Source organism: Vombatus ursinus, unplaced genomic scaffold (genome assembly GCF_900497805.2).
Source record: "Vombatus ursinus unplaced genomic scaffold, bare-nosed wombat genome assembly UNPS02014864.1, whole genome shotgun sequence".
NCBI lineage: Eukaryota > Metazoa > Chordata > Mammalia > Diprotodontia > Vombatidae > Vombatus > Vombatus ursinus.
The window spans coordinates 17,745,158-17,761,663 of NW_020954642.1; the positions used below are offsets into that span (position 1 = coordinate 17,745,158).

At 40.6% G+C, this 16,506-nt stretch overlaps 1 protein-coding gene across 1 annotated transcript in view; it reads left to right on the plus strand.

Annotated features, from left to right (window-relative positions):
* The first annotated feature begins 2,215 nt into the window (after window positions 1–2,215).
* Window positions 2,216–16,506, plus strand: part of LOC114027959 (liver carboxylesterase 2-like) — a 33,325-nt gene continuing 19,034 nt past the window's right edge. The window contains exons 1-4 of the mRNA XM_027842101.1: window positions 2,216–2,395; window positions 9,963–10,167; window positions 11,458–11,596; window positions 15,547–15,680. Coding sequence (XP_027697902.1) covers window positions 2,326–2,395; window positions 9,963–10,167; window positions 11,458–11,596; window positions 15,547–15,680 — 548 coding nt within the window. The 5' untranslated portion in view covers window positions 2,216–2,325. The remainder of the gene's footprint in view (window positions 2,396–9,962; window positions 10,168–11,457; window positions 11,597–15,546; window positions 15,681–16,506) is intronic.

Here is a 16,506-nt window from a genome sequence, read left to right on the forward strand (position 1 = left end):
ATAGTGCCTCTAACATGGTAGGGCCATAAAAAAATGAAGGAAATGTCCCAGCGGGCCATGTCCTTGGTAGAAGAATATTCCCAGTCAGCAAAATCCAGCAGGAGGGCTTAGGTTCACTCAGAGAGCAAAGCAAAGCATGTGTATCATATCAGAGCATGAAAAGCATTGTGGAAGATTAAACTCAGAGTGGGCCAACAAATGTCTTTCTCCCGATTGGTCAATCTAGGTTTTAAGTCTTTCTGAGGTGAGAGAGGTTCCAGCTGGTAGGGGGAGGGGGTAAGCTGGTTCACATCACATAACTATTCTTCACTCACCAAGTCAGTTACCTTGACTCCCAATCGGTAGGGTTCAAACTAGATTCCAGTTTTTACCACACCCAGACAAGTCTCCACAGGCCAACCATAGTCCCAGTGCTTCTTTCTGACTTTCTGTGGCCTCCTGTGTACAGCTGTGACTCATTTCCATGACTGCCTAGAGGCAGCAAGGTGGTACAGTGGCTAGAGCAAAGAGTCAGGAGTCAGGAAGACCTCAGTTCAAACCTGGTCTCAGATGCCCAACTAGCTGTGTGATCCTGGGCAGTTTCCTCAACTGCCTCAACTGTAAAATAAGGGTGATAACAATAGCATGTAATAGCATGTGTGAAGATCACATGAGATGTTTGTGAAGTGCTAATTCAGGGTCTGGCACGTAAGAGGAGCATGAAAATGGCTGTTTGCTTCTTTCCAAACCCTTGATTTTACAGATGGGCAAGCTGAGGCTAGAAGGGCCTCTTCTTTTCCCCTTTCTATTCACATTCTACCTTGAAGGGAATTGGCTATGATTGGCTACATTTAAGGGCATGCAGCCCTAACAGAGCCACTGAATCAGATTCCCACTTCCCTGGAGAAGGTCCTCGGAACCCTATTGTCTTATTACTTGGGGCCTCCTTGGAAGCTCCAAGTCCTCAATAGGAGCCTGTCAGAACAACAGAGTCTCAGAATCAAAACAGACCTGAGAAGCCATCTAGACCCACTTCTACCTGGACAAGAACCACCCTCTACAACATCCCTGAAAAGTGGTCATGCAGGGGCTCTGAGGAATTATCACTACAGAGATGTTGCCCCATTAAGGATTTGGATCACATTGGTTTGATGAGGATAGAAGCACTCTTTGTCTTTTTTTTTCACCTTTTGTCTTAATAAGTTAAAGATGATAATGGGAAGGAGGGATTTGACTTGGTCTGTTTGGTTCCCAAAGGGCAGGAACAGCAAGATGGGACAGGGGGGAACGTTACAAAGGGGCAAAATAAGGCTTGATACCCAGAAAGACATGCTAAGGATTAGAACTGTTCAAAAGTAGAATGAGCAGCCTGGAGAGGTGCTGGGTTCTGCCTTATAAGAGCCCTTCAAACCTCCATTTTAAGGAGCAGGCCCTAGCTAACCGTGTCTTCATTCCTCTCCATGCAACACTCCTTCCCCTCGTGGTACTTTCTGAATGGTGCCTTCCTCTCTTCCCCCCTCGTGTGCCCCCCCATCCTTTATGTGTTGTTTCCCTCCATCAGAATGTAAGTTCTCAGAGGTCTTGGGTTGTCTTTCTGCTGGTATTTGTATTCCCAGAGCTTAGCACTGTGTGTTCAAATCCTGCCTCAAATACTTCCCAGCTATATGACCCTGGGTAAGTCATTTAACTCTGTTTCCTCATTTGTAAAATAAGCTAGACAAGGAAATGGCAAACCACTCCAGTATCTTTGCTAAGGAGGCCCCAAATAGGGTCAGGAAGAAAAAGCAAGGAACTAAAGAGCTTAAGGGGGTAAAGGTCACAGATGGCTCCAGAAACTGGGAGGGAAGGTGGTGAGGTTGTGTAATTCGAATTTTGATCCTTGACACTTCCGATTGAAGTGGTGAGGACAGCTCACGGTGACTCTTGTGAACCCATTGTCATATTTGCCCATCTGAAATCAGAAGTCCTGTAATTCAGGGCTTGATTTGTCGTTCTGGTGATTGTCTAGACTTAAGATAGTGTTAGAAACAATGTTACTAATAGAGATTAAATTTAAGAGTGTGTCATGGATACATTTTTGTTTGTTTTTGTTTCCCAGTGAGCTTGTCACATATTTACCAGCATTTCCCAGCTGGCTGGTTGGCTGTTCAGACTTCTCTTTAGCTTTTAGGGATTCAATCAAATTTTTTTTTTTCAAATAGCTCTAAGACAAGGTCGACAAGGAAGTTCATTGAGTAATCCTTAGCCCCAGTTTCCCAGGAACGCCCTTTGATCCAGTTCTTTTTCTATTAAAGGATAGACCTGGGATCTGATTAGGCATAACCAGGGGGCTGTGCAGAGGGAAAGATGTGGAAGACTTCTCTGCTGCCCAAGGTCCTGACTTTGGGGGTCCTGGGCCTCCTGATTCAAGCCCCAGGTGAGCAGCTCTGCCAGGCTGACCCAGAGCAGGGGATGATTTCTGGAGGGACATGGGAGGAGTCCTTTGATTTTCCCATTGGAGATATGGGGCTTGTGCAATGTTCTTTCTCTTGTTACCTTCACTGACTGCTTGGGTGGGTGGGCTGGGGGTGAAGGATTATTGCTAGTTCTGTTTCAGGGGGTGAAACTAGATTTGCTGCTGAGAAAATGATGCCTTCTCCATGTGTGTTATGTCCAAAACTCTTCTATCAGCTGCTGGTGGGATAAAGAGAGAGGGAAAGCTGAGTCATTTTCAAGGAGGTAGATAAGACTGAGGTTTGGGGGGAGGATCTTTTTACAGACTGGAACTAGGAGCTCTGCATTTGCATGAGAAAATGTGGTTCAGCTTATTTCTTTTTTTGTGAGGCAATCAGGGTTAAGTGACCTGCCCAAGGTCACACAGCTAGTATGTGTCAAGTGTTTGGTCTGAGGCCAGATTTGAACTCAGGTCCTCCTGACATCAGGGCTGGTGCTCTATCCACTGCGCCACCTAGCTGCCCCTGCTTATTTCTTTCTTTTCTCTTTCTTCTTTTTTTGGTAAATAGTATTTTATTTTATTTTTTCCAATTACATGTAAAGATAGTTTTCAACATTCATATTTTTTCCTTGCAAAAATATATTTATTAATACTGGCATTAATAATGAGAGTAAAAAGTGTTTTTTTGTATTATTGTTATATAAAACACAAATTCTTTTAAAATATTGTTTACTTTATCTCATCCTCTTGGAACTTCTATTTTTGTGTATATTTTATAATGTACATGTTATATTTGTATAGTAGTAAATAATTTTTTAGAAAATCTATTAACTGTATTAAACATTTTAAAAATTATTCAGGTAACAAATATCTTACTACCACTCCTCCATTAAGCAAATTAAAATAAAACAAAAACAAAACATAACCTTTAATACATATCAATAAAATCTGAAAAAAAAAGAAATTCTTAAATTAGCTATGTCTGAAAATGTAGGTCTTTTTCTGCATTTTAACTTCATCACCTCTCTCTCTTTTTGAATGTTTTGTTTTCATTCTTTTGGACTCATATTTATCAGAATTAGTTAGATCAGGGTTCTAAAGTCTTTCAAAGTTATTTTTCTCTACATTGTTTTTGCCATTGAATAAATTGTTCTGGTTCTGCCCATTTTGCTCTGCACTGATTCATAAAGGCTGGTTTCCACTGAAATTGCCCATTTCATTATTTCTTATTGGCACAGTAATATTGTGTTATATTCATATATCACAATTTCTTTAGCCATTACCCAGAAAGAGGACAGTTCTTGGGTTTCCAGTTTCTGGTTACTATGAAGAGCTGCTGTAGATATTTTTGTGCCTATACCTCCTGTTCCTCTCTCTTTGATCTCTTTGGGGCATAGATCTAGTGGTAATATGGCTAGCTCATAGGGTATACACTATTTGGTAACTTTCTGGGCATAGTTCCAAATACTTCCTAGAAAGGCTGGACCAATTACAGCTCTACCAACAATATGCTAGTATACATGTTTCTTTATAGCTCCTCCAGCATTTGTAATTTTCCTCTTTTGCCAATTTGATAATAGGTGTGCAGTGGAAACTCAAATTTGCTTTAATTTGCATTCCTTTAATTATTCATATTTTAGACATTTTTTATATGATTGTTGATAGCTTGGCTTTTTTCCTTTGAAAGTTTTCTGTTCATATCCTTTGGTCATTTATCTATTGGATAATGGTACTTAGAAAATAATTTGATTTAATTTCTTATGGATCTTGGAAACAAGAGAAATTTGCTTCAGAGATTTCCTCCCCCTACATTTATAAACTTAAACAATTTAAATATGAGATCCTTGACCAGTGACAAATGAATGGACATAGGCCCCAGGAAAAACCCTGGGACAACTGAACCAGAAGAAAGATGGGATACAGCAGTCCAGTAGCCCAGAAAGCTTGAGGGATTAATGGGAAAGGCCCCTCTCGCCCTGGAGGAAGGGGAGCAGTACAGAATAGGAGGTGACCCAGCAAGCTAGAAGAAAGCCCCACCTCAGCATACCAGGAGGAGATCCTGAAACCCAGGTGGTGGAGCAGGCAAACATCAACACCTGGACTCCTGAGTGCCTCAGTGAGGGCAGGGGAACTGATGGAAACCAGCTTGGAAAACCATCAGGTACCTCAGCATTCTACAGCAACTGGGTCTCTCAGTGCCTCAGCAAAACTAAGGGAAACAGTGCTCCAAGGGGCCACAGGTGGAAAAACATCCTGCAACCTCCATCTGAAATGAGCTGAAGAAAGCAAAAGGAAGGAAAGGCCCAGGTGAGTAGGAAATCTCCAGGAGACACACTACCCAAGTCCTAGAACCAGAAGGTAAAATAGCCATAGAAAGCATCCACCAAACACCTCCTGAAAGAAATCCCAAATTGAAAACGCCAAGGAACATAGCAGCCAAATTACAAAATTACTATGTCAAAGAGAAAATACTGCAAGCAGCCAGAAAGAAACAATTTAAATATCATGGAACCATGGTCAGGATTACAAAGAACCTTGCAGTTTCTACATTAAAAGACTGTAAGGCGTGGAATATGGTATTCCATAAGGCAAAGGAGCTTGGATTACAACCAACGATTAACTACCCAGTGAAAATGAGCATGATCTTTCAGGGGAAGAGATGGATATTCAACGAAATAGGGGACTTCAAACCCTTCCTGATAAAAAGACCAGAGCTCAACAGAAAATTTGATCTTCAAATACGACTCGAGAGACATAAAAAGGTAAACAGGACAGAAAGAAAAATGTTATTAATAAGAGCAAACTGTTTACATCCCTGCAAGAGAAGATGACACTTGTAACCCTTGAGAACAGTATTGTTATTACACCATGTTAAAGGGGTATACATAAAGGGGGTGGTTATAAGTTGACTTTGATGTAATGATAAAAAAAAATCTAATCAAGTGGGTCAAATGGATCCAAGAAAGTGGATTAATCTGATCTAAAAAAATGTACTGAGACAAAAGGAAAGGAGGAGGCAGACAAGGGTAAGTTACATTATAGGAAAAAGCACAGACACCTATTACAGCAGAGGGAAAGAAGGGAGGGAGATGTACATTGTTTGAACCTTACTCTCATCAGATTTGGCTCAAGAAGGAAATTACATAATCAGTTAGGTACTAATATTGATAGACTTAACCCTTCTCAGCAATACAAGGATCTAAGACATCTCCAAAGGCCTCATGATGGAAAATGCTATCCACATCAAAAGAAAGAACTATAGAGTTTGAATGCAGTTCGAAGCATACTATTTGCTTTTTTTTCTTCTGTTATATTTTGTTTCCTCTTTCTGGTGGTTCCTCCTATTGGTTCTAATTCTTACAACATCACTAATGTGAAAATATGTTTAATAGGAATGTATATGTATAGCCTATATCAGATTGTGTGATGTCTTGGAGAGGGAGGTGGGGAGGGACGGGAAGAAAAGTTAAAACTCAAAAGTTTATGGAAGTGATTGTTGATAAATCAAAGTAAATTAATTAAAAAGGTAAAAAAAAAATAAATCAGTATGGCAAAAAAGAGAAACTTCATTTCAAGATTTTTAAACAGTCCATAAAATTTTATTTTCAAGTTTCCAGTGTGTGCAGACACAAGAGTTTTTATAGTTGACACACATTATTTTTGGAAGCAAAAGCTTAGTTTTAAAAAGTCTTGCTAATCATGATGGCTTCATTCTATCATTAATATTTCAAAGCAAAATACATACTTAGGGCAAGGTTCATCATTAACAATAGTAGATGTAAATTATATTTTTTGTTTTGTTTCAATACATTAAAAAAAATTTTTGTTAAAAAAAATGAATGAACATACCATGGGAGCAACGGAGTTGTATGAATCTTGAAATTCTTGCCATAAATGAAATCAGAGAATGGCTCACAGGTTCTTCTTGGAGAGGCAAATAAAAGACGTGGTAGAGTTGGTTTTATTGTATGCCTAAAGGCCATAAGGAACCTCATTTCATGGGACATTTGAAGTTCACTAAAATGTGGGTTCTTTGCAAAGAAGGATTGCTCCATTCTTTGTACTTGTATCTTCAGTGCCTTCCTGGCACATAGTAGGTGTTTAATAAAGCCTTGTTGATTGTTTTTTCATGCGATAAGTTTTTGTAAAAAGATGACCATGAAGATAATTTTAGGCTATGTACCAACATTTGTTGGAGAGGATAAACGTGTAGAAGATTTCTATGAAGATCTTAACATAACCCTTTAAATTACATCATCATTGACTTTGAAACTTAGTGACTTAAATGCAAAGTTGGAAATAGATGAGGATAACGAGAAATATTTTGGAACACCAAAGTTGTTCACCGTTGGGATGGAGGAGATCAGCTCAGTCCGAGTTAAAGAAAGATTCCCTTTGGATAGTAAAGGCCTCTAGTTGGTCCTGTTTACAGATGACATCGTGCTGGTTTCATCAAGCTCTGGAACATTGCAAAGCCTCCTTTTTATGGTTTATCTTGATTTCTTTGTTTGCAATTCAAAGTTTCTTTGCAGCTCTGGCCTTTTCATCAGGAATGCTTAGAAGTTCTTTATTTCATTAAAGATTTATTTTCTAGCAGTGGGAGATGGGATCAGCATTGCAGAGGGGCTTCCAAATTGAGGAGTTTGCAATGGTGGTTGGCTGTACCTGGGCAAGGAAGCTCCAAGCACTGTGGAAAGTTCCAGGATGAGCCAGTCTGGTTTGGAAGTCTGGAAGCCAGGAGCAGTGGGCCTGGATGGGAATGGAGACTTGAGAGGAACTGGCCAGGGGGCCACAGCCTCTGTCTCTGCTCAGTCAATATTCATTTTTAATAAGATTTTGAGTTTCAAATGTTTTCTCCTCCCCTTCTTCCCATTCCACCTCCCCAAGATGGCAAACAATCTGATATAGGTTACACATTTGCAATAATGTAAACATATTTCCACATTAGTCATATGAAAGAAGAAACAGAACAAACGGGAAAAAACTCAAAAAAAGTAAAAATAGTATGCTCCGATTTGCATTCAGACGCCTTAGTTCTTTCTCTGGAATTGGATAGCATTTTCCATCAGGAGTCTTTGGAATTGTCTTGGATCACTGTATTGTTGAGAAGAGCTACGTCAATCATAGTTAATCATTGCACAATGTTGCTATTATTGTGTACAATGTTCTCCTGGTTCTGCTCATTTCACTCAGCATCACTTCACATAAGTCTTTCTAGGTTTTTCTGAAGTCTACCTGCTCCTCATTTCTTATAGCACAATAGCATTCCATTACATTCATATGCCACAACTTCTTCAGCCATTCCCCAATTGATGGACATGTCCTCAATTTCCAATTCTTTGCCACCACAAAAAAAAGCTGATATAAACATTTTTGCACATGTGGATCATTTTCCCTTTTTAATGATCTCTTTGGGATACAGACCTCGTAGTGGTATTGTTGGATCACAGAATATGCACAGCTTGATTGCCCTTTAGGCATAGTTCCAAATGATCAGTTGGATCAGTTCACGACTCCACCAGCAGTGCATTAGTGTTCCAATTTTCACACACCTCCTCCAACATTTATCATTTTCCTCTTTTGTCATGTTGGCCAACCTGATAGGTGTGAGGTGGTACCTCAGAGTTGTTTTAATTTGCATTTGTCTAATCAGTAGTGATTTACAGCATTTTAATATGGCTATAGATAGCTGTAATATCTTCATCTGGAAACTGCCTGTTCATGACCTTTAACCATTTGTCAGCTGAGGAATGACTTGTTTTCTGATAAATTTGACTCAGTTCTCTGTGTATTTGAGAAATGAGGCCTTTATCAGAAATACTTGCTATAAAAATTGTTTCTCATATCTCTGCTTTCCTTCTAATCTTGGTTATGTCAGTTTTGTTTGTGCAAAACCTTTTTAATTTAATGTAGTCCAAATGATCTGTTTTTCATTTTGTGATGTTCTCTATCTCTTCTTTGGTCTCCATAGATCTGACAGGTAAACCATCCCGTGCTCTCCTAATCTGCTTATGGTATCACCCTTTATGTCTAAATCATATACCCACTTTGACCTTTTCTTGGTATATGGTGTGAGATGTTGGTCAATGCCTGGTTTCTGTCATACTGTTTTCCAGTTTTCCCAGAAGCTTTTGTCTAACAGTGAGTTCTCATCCCAGAAGCTGGAGGCTTTAGGTTATTTATTTTCATCCTCCCAAACCACTGTGATTATAGAGGAGAAACTGAAGGTCACCTGATATATGTTAAAGTCACTCCAATGCATTTTATATCAGGCTATACTTTGATGTCCTTTGATAAAAGGGGAAGGCTAATCTTTCAGAGGGACTCCTGACCCTTGTCCTTCTGATTCAGGAAGAGTGTGGCCGTGTGCCCTGACAGTTGAGAAGTCTCTAGCTCTTTGACTCTAGGTTGGAGAGCTGGAAGGAATCTTAAGGACCATTGAATTCAATGCCCTTTTCCCATTTAATCAAAGAGGAGGCACAGGCTTAGGGAAGGGAAAGGAATTGTATCAAATTCACACAGGCAGTAAATTGGAGAGCTGTGATGTGAACCCCTATCCTCTGAGCCCTAAAACAGTCCTCTGTGCATCCAACCTTATCACCTATTACTCTATTCACATTTGTTATGTTGTTGCTCAGTGGTTTTTCAATCGTGTCTGGATCTTGGTGATCTCATTTGGGGTTTTCTTGGCAAAGATATTGGAATTGGTTTGCCATTTCCTTCTCCAGTTTATTTTACAAAAGAGGGAACTGAGGGCAAATAGGTGAAATGACATGCCCAGAGTCACACAGCTAGTGTCTGAGGCTGGTTTTGAACTCAGGAAGATGAGTCTTCCCGATACATACTATAGCCCAATGTAACTACTTTCCATCTGCCTTTCTTCTCTTGCCCTCCTCTATCTCCCTTCTTTGTCTATGTTTTTACCATGCCCAGAAAGCATTTCCTCAGTCTAGTTCTGTTGAAGACTCTTCATTAAAGACTCAGATTGGCTCTGCTACTTGTAGCAGAGCTTTTCCTGACTCTCCTCATATCTTTTCCTAGCTCTTTGCCAGGAACTGTCCTTTATACCTCTCTCTTGTATTCCTAGTTATTGGTGCACAGGTCATTGTTCTCTAGGAGAATGGAAATTCCTGCCATTTTATCCTCAACTCAGAGCTGAGGGCATTGACCATGGTAGGTGCTCCTTAAGTATTTGCTCAGTTGGGTCATATGGATAAACTACATGGCACGGATTTTTAGTTCTGTACTTTCCTAAGCTAGGCTGGGGGTGGGGATTGTTGGGGGAGTAGTAGCTTTGATCTTGAGACTCAGGTTCCCAATGCTGGACAGCTTCTGAGTCAGTGGCAGAGCTGTCTCAAAGTGTAAATGGCCCTTCTCTGGAGTAAGTTCCGCATCACTGGAGATCTTGGAGGGAAATGAAAAGAATCATGGGAGAAATAGGAGGAGCCTTGCATTCCCATCTAATGAAAAAATGGTCATGGTGGGGGATTTAGAGGGGGTATCATTTCAGCCCTCTGTCCCTGAGGATTTCTCTCCCTTTTGTTCACAGGGCATCATGCAGATGACTTCATAAGGACCACTGAGTCTGGACAGATCCAAGGGACTCAAATCAGTATCAAGGGGATTGACAAAGTTGTCAATGTTTTCTTGGGAATCCCCTTTGCCAAACCCCCTGTAGGGGCCCTGAGGTTTTCTCCTCCACAACCACCAGATTCATGGAGCAATGTGAAAGATGCAACCTCTCATCCACCCACGTAAGTACTTTCTTCTCTCCTTTTCTTACCAGATAAGCCCAGGGCGCCATCATGTCTTACCCACATTTTGTCTCTGTGTACTCTGCACACAGTAGACATTTCTTAAATATTTATTGAAGGAACGAATGTTCCTTTATCTCTCTCTGAGCTCTGAGGCCTCAAATAATTGCTTAATGATAATAGTTTGCATTTATTTGGACTTTAGAGAATAATAGACTTTAGAAAAATACTGTGAGGTAGTTAGTACACATATTGCTATAGATGGGAAAACAAAGGCTAACAGAGATTAGAGGCAGCTAGGTGACTCAGAGGATAGAATACTGGGCCTGCAGTCAGAAAGACTTCAGTTCAAATTTGACCTCAGACACTTACTAGCTATGTGACCCTGGGCAAGTCACTTCACCCTATTTGCCCTCAGTTTCCTCATTTGTAAAATGAGCACAAGAAGGAAATTGCAAACGGCTATAATGTTTCTGCCAAGAAACTTCATACAAGGTAATGATGGGTCAGACATGACTGAACAACAACAGAGATTAAGTGAGTCATCTAATGTCACAAATCTAGTAAATAACAAAGCCAGAACTCATAGACTGATAGGCTTGGAAAGCAAGGGGAGGCCTTAGAGGTCATTGAATCAGACCCATCATTTTGTTTCTTGAGTAGTTTGATTACTTTTGCTTTGGAGACCACACTTATGGCCCATTCCACACCCCAGCCTCCCTCCTACCCCTCCAAACTAATACTCCTCTGTAACAAAGAAAATCCAATTGACAGTGGCCAGCAGTGATGCTCTTAGTAAAATGCCTCTTGTCATTGTCCATATTCCCTCCACTTTCATCAATCTGCAGCAGGTTTTCTGAGTTACTCACATTCATCCTCTTTTACAGTGCAGTCCCATTCCACGACATTCACAAACTGCAATGTGTTCAACTATCCGCCTCTTGGTAATATCTATTTGGTTTCCACATTAGTTTTTTTATTTAAAAAAAACTTTGTTTCCAACTTAACAATCACCAATAAACCCGAACATTTCAATAAACAATGAAAAAGAAAAAAAGACTGTATAAGAAGTTGTGAAATGTTAGCAAGTCACTGCACCTCTGCCTGCCTCAGTTTCCTCATCTGTAAATTAGGGATAACAATAACACCTACCTCTCAAGGCTATTGTGATGGTCAAACGAGATTGTAAAGTGCCTTGCAAATCTCAAAGCACTCAGTTATCATTACTATTATTATTATCATCATCCCCATATAATTCTATTCAGATCACTCATCTCTTGTGTTTTCCAGGTGTTTGCAGGATATCATTATCCTAGAAAGAACGGCAGCAGTCATGAAAGTAAACATTCCTTTTCCTCCCAATTCTGAAGACTGTTTGTACCTTAATATCTATGTTCCTGTCCATGCAAAAGAGGGAGCCAGATTGCCGGTAAGCCAGATCTCTGTAACTTCCACTGCAGGAGATGAGAATTCTAAGGCATGAGAACTGTGTGGGACCTTTGAGGTCACCTCGTCCCACCAGCATGAAAATTGTCATCTTTTCTAAATATCTCTGACAGGTCATCTAACCTTCCCTGAGGTTGTCAGGGAGCTCACTACTTCTCAAGGCAATCCACTCTACTCTTGGGCAACAACTCACATAGTTAGCAAGTGTTTCCTCCTATGAGGCTGAAATCTGCCTCCTTATTACTTCAAGGCATCTAGATGGCACAGTGGATAGAGTGCCAGGCCTGGAGTGAAGAAGACTGACTCCTGAGTTCAAATCTGGCCTCAGACATTTACTAGTATGTGATCCTGAGCAACTCACTTCACCCTGTTTGCCTCAGTTTCTTTATCTAGAAAATAAGCTGGAGAAGAATATGGCAAACCACTCCAGCATCTCTGCCAGGATAACTGCATGTAGGGTCAAGGAGAATAGGACATGACTGAAAATGACTGAAATAACTTCAAGGGATTGGTTCTATGATCTGGAATGATATCAATGTCTGCTAAATATCATTATTGCTAAAGGAACAGAGCAAAGTATTTATAAAGTGTGACCTTTTTCCAAACACTTTTTTATCTTGTCCAGACCTATGTTCTCATTTCTATGGGAAACTTCACTTTGTGGAAACTCTTTCTGTTAATGAAGACAGGTGCCTCTTTTGTAACTTAGAGTCTTGGCTTGTCAGGTGTAATGAGATGCTAATTAACTTCTTTGTGATCACATATCTCTTATATGGATATATCACATGTGTCCAAGGCAGGACTTGAACCCAGCCCTTCTCACTCCAAGGCTAGTCCTCTATCATCTACACCAGGCCTCCTTCCTTAAAATAAATAATAGTGAACCAAACTGCTCAAATGTCATCTCCCCATGAAGCCTTCTCTGAACCTCAACAAACCAACATTCAATTCAATAACCATTTCTTCAAACCTGGAACATTTCTCCTTACTGCTGGGGATACTAAGAGAGATGTGTTTTCTTCACCTTAAGGTTACTTTAACTTTATTTTGGATTTCACTTATGACACTTATCATTTAACTTATGACACTTAATACAGTCTATGTTGCTGTTAGGTCATTTTTCAGTTGTGTCAGATTCTTCATGACCCCATTTGGGTTTTCTTGGCAAAGATACTAGAGTGATTTGCCACTTCCTTCTAGCTCATTTTACAGATGAGGAAACTGAGGCAACCAGGTTCAAGTGATTTGCTCAGGGTCACGCAGCTTGTAAGTGTCTGATACCAGATGTGAACTCAGAAAAATGATTCTTCCTGACTTCAAGCCCAGCACTCTGTCCTCTATGCCACCTAACTGACCCAAACAGATTGTCTGTCTGCATTAAGGTTTTTAGATCCATATCCTATCCTTGCCCTTTGATTGACTGAAAGTACTTTGAGGGCAGGGACCTAGTCTTATTCAAAATACCCATCACAGAGCCTTGCACATAGTAGGTGCTCAGTAAATGTATTGAATGAATGAATATACCACAAAGCCAGAGCAAGTTCCTAAATATAGGATTATCAGAGTTGTTTCCATAAAAGGAACTTGGAGTTTGGAATACTCCAGGGCTTGGAGGATGAGAAAACTGGAAGAAATGCCACCCATGCTGGCCCTGCAAAGGGAAACAAGGAATGAATTTCCATTGCTTCCAGGAGACATCAGGGCACCTGGAAGGAAGGAGTGAGGTGGGGAAGATGTGAGGTTGCCTGCTTCCATGTGGCAGAGGACTTTTGTGCAAGAGAAACTGAGCTTGATCAGGGAAAGCTCAGCAAAACTGGGTTCAGAACAAACTATACTAGAAAGAATGGGATCTTACAGTATTCTTCATTGTTAGTATCCTAACGGTTTATGTTTTGTATGGAGGGTGGGAAGGGAGATGGATGTAGTAGCAACCAAACCACAGAGTGAAGTGAAGAGAGCATAGGATTTAGAATGAGAATTCCTGAGCTCAAAGCTCAGCTCTGCCACTTACTAGATGTACGACCTTTTGCAAGTCACTTAACTTTTCTGGGCCTCAGTTTCCTCATCTGTCAAATGACAGAGTTGCACTAGTCCATCTCTAAAATCCCTTTCAGCTTCTAAAACCTATGATTCAATGATCCTGCCTGAGACAGTTCCCGGGTCCACAGTCATATCCACCAAGATGATCACCCAACAGAAGGAGGTGCAAGGCAAGTCCACTTGTGTGAAGGCCTCCCTGTTGTCACCCTGTACTCAGTTATTCACAGCAAAGTGTGCCCTCCCCATAGCCAGTCCATGCTCTGGCTTTCTCAGTGCCCAGGATTTGGTCCATTTCATTTGCTCATATAGCAGCAATCTGTCTACTTCCTGATGCCCAAACATGTCCCCCAGAGGATTCCGGCCAATCCCTTACTACATTCCATAGAAGGGAAAGAATCTTCCCATGTGAGCAAAAAGCCCCTTCAGCTCTCTGCCCCTCCTAGGCATGCAGCATCCCAATGCACTGACCAAAGGAACCATATAATGAAAACACCATAGGGTTATCTGAACAGTAACAGTAGGTCTTTCTCTTGTAATTTTAGACGTAGAGAATATAAGAATTCCTCCTCATCCAGCATTTAACACTTAGAATTATGCTCTCTCCACTGAGCTAGTTGGCTCAGTGGATAGAGCACTGGGCCTGGAGACAAGAAGACCTGAGCTCAGATCTGGCCTCAAGCACTCACTAGCTCTGTTAGCTTGGGCAAATTGCTTAACCTCTCTTTGCCTTAATCCACTGGAGAAGGAAGTAGCAAATCACTCCAATAGCATTGCCAAGAATCCCCCACACAGGGTCACAAAGAGTTGGACACAACTCAACAACATTATGCTTTTAAGAAGAAAATTTGATTTTTAACTCTTGCTGGCTCTGGTTTTCTGATGGTTATGTTCCCCCCATGGCTTAGCCTTGCCTGAAAATTATTGTGGTCTCCTATGCTGGAGTTGGGCAATCCTGTTTGGTGTCTGTGATATAAGATTGAAATGACATCCCTCCCTGCCCCACCCCATCTCCACAAGGCAAATCACAATGGGAAGGATTAAACACAGGCTTATGGCAGGAGATGGGTTAAAGTCTTTTAAAGATGGGTTTTAATAATTTGAAACTTCTCCCTAAAAGTGAGTAACCTAGAAGAACCAAAAATGAAAAAATGAAAGAATTTACTTTGATAATTTGATTGATATTTGATTATTTATTATATTGATTTGATAATTTTGATTGATTAAAAGGAATAGCAAATTGTACATAGCAAATTTGCATGTTCAAGTGCAATCATCTTTTTTATTATGCTGTTATAGAAAAGAATGCTTTATTCCATAAATTAAAAATAAAAAAGAACCAATAGAAGGCATATCCTAGTGCTAGTAATCTATTCCAGCAGCTTATATTGCCTTTGAGAGAGCAGCTATTGTCACATAGAAAGGTTCTCTGGACCGTAGCTGAAACACCCACATAAAAATGATGTGACATAAAGAGCTTTTGTCCAAGGTGCATTCTCCATTGTTGAGTTGGGTCTGTGTCACTAAGAAGGGAGTCCTGCATCTTGTGCCTGGTTTGGGGGGGGGGGTACAAGGACCCTTTAGAAGAGGCTGTTTGGCTCTGTGTGTATCTTTGGCAGCAGGAGGACCTCAGGGAGCTGATCCTGCCAGGAAGATTCCAAGGTAGATCTGAACTGCCTCTGAGCCAAGTAAAGTGGGCTCTTACTTGAGAGTAGCTCTGATGCATACCCTATACACTCTTGATATCTTGATAAATGAATTCGCTCACATTTAGAGCTACTTTAACATTGGTCACAAGATGACAGGATATAGTATTCTCCTGTTGAGCAAGGGAGTGAAAAAGCCATGCTTGGTGGGATTTGTTCCTGTAAGGAAAACCATGTCTGATTTCTGCAGGTGATGGTGTGGATCCATGGTGGTGGTCTCATTTTTGGCGGTGCTTTCCTATATGATGGTTCAATATTGTCTGCCTCTCAGAATGTCATAGTGGTCACCATCCAGTACAGGCTGGGCATCCTGGGGTTCTTCAGGTGAGATTTGACCCCAGTAAAATGTGAGCATAAGTTTTTTTCCCTGATGAATTCCCAGTTCTGAGTGGTTGAATGATGATAAACATAAATTCCTGTCTAGATGATATATCTCTTGCCTTCCCTTGCCTTCCCTTGCCTTCCCCACAAACTAGTCATGGTGTAGTAGAAAAAGAACTAGATTTGTGGCCAGTGGACCCAATTTCATATTATGGCCCCGCTTCTTATGACCAATAAATTCACTTGTCCCTTGGCCTCAGATTCAAGATAGATAGATAGATAGCTAGACAGACAGATAGATGGATGGCTGGATAGATAGATTAGCAGACAGATCAGCAGGTAGATAAAACATTTATTAAGCACCAGGCACAGTATTAAGTGCTGGAGTTACCAAAAAAGAAAACAAGATGACCCTACTGTGTTAACCTAACCCCAGCTTGCTGTATTGCATAGTAATAAAGCTCATGATTCCATTAGCTTTTCAAGTACTAATTTTCTGTGATGTCTTACTCTAAAGTTATCTACCCCTTTTACTGTGCTCTCTGGAGTACTTGCTTCATAAGTAACAAACCTGTTTCCATCTTTAACCCTTTCCTTTCTTACCCCTTCTACCTACTTGTTCTCACTAAACCCTGACTTTTTTCTGATGACGCAGCTTTCCTGGTGACCATTTCTAACACTATTTGTATTTTCATTCCTACCTGAATCACAGGGATGCCAAAATACTCTGTTTCCCACTGCCACTTCCAGACTGTCCCTCTACCACCATCACTCAGCAACTTCTCATTTCAGGTTCATTCAATCCATATTCATCACCCAATCAAAGTCT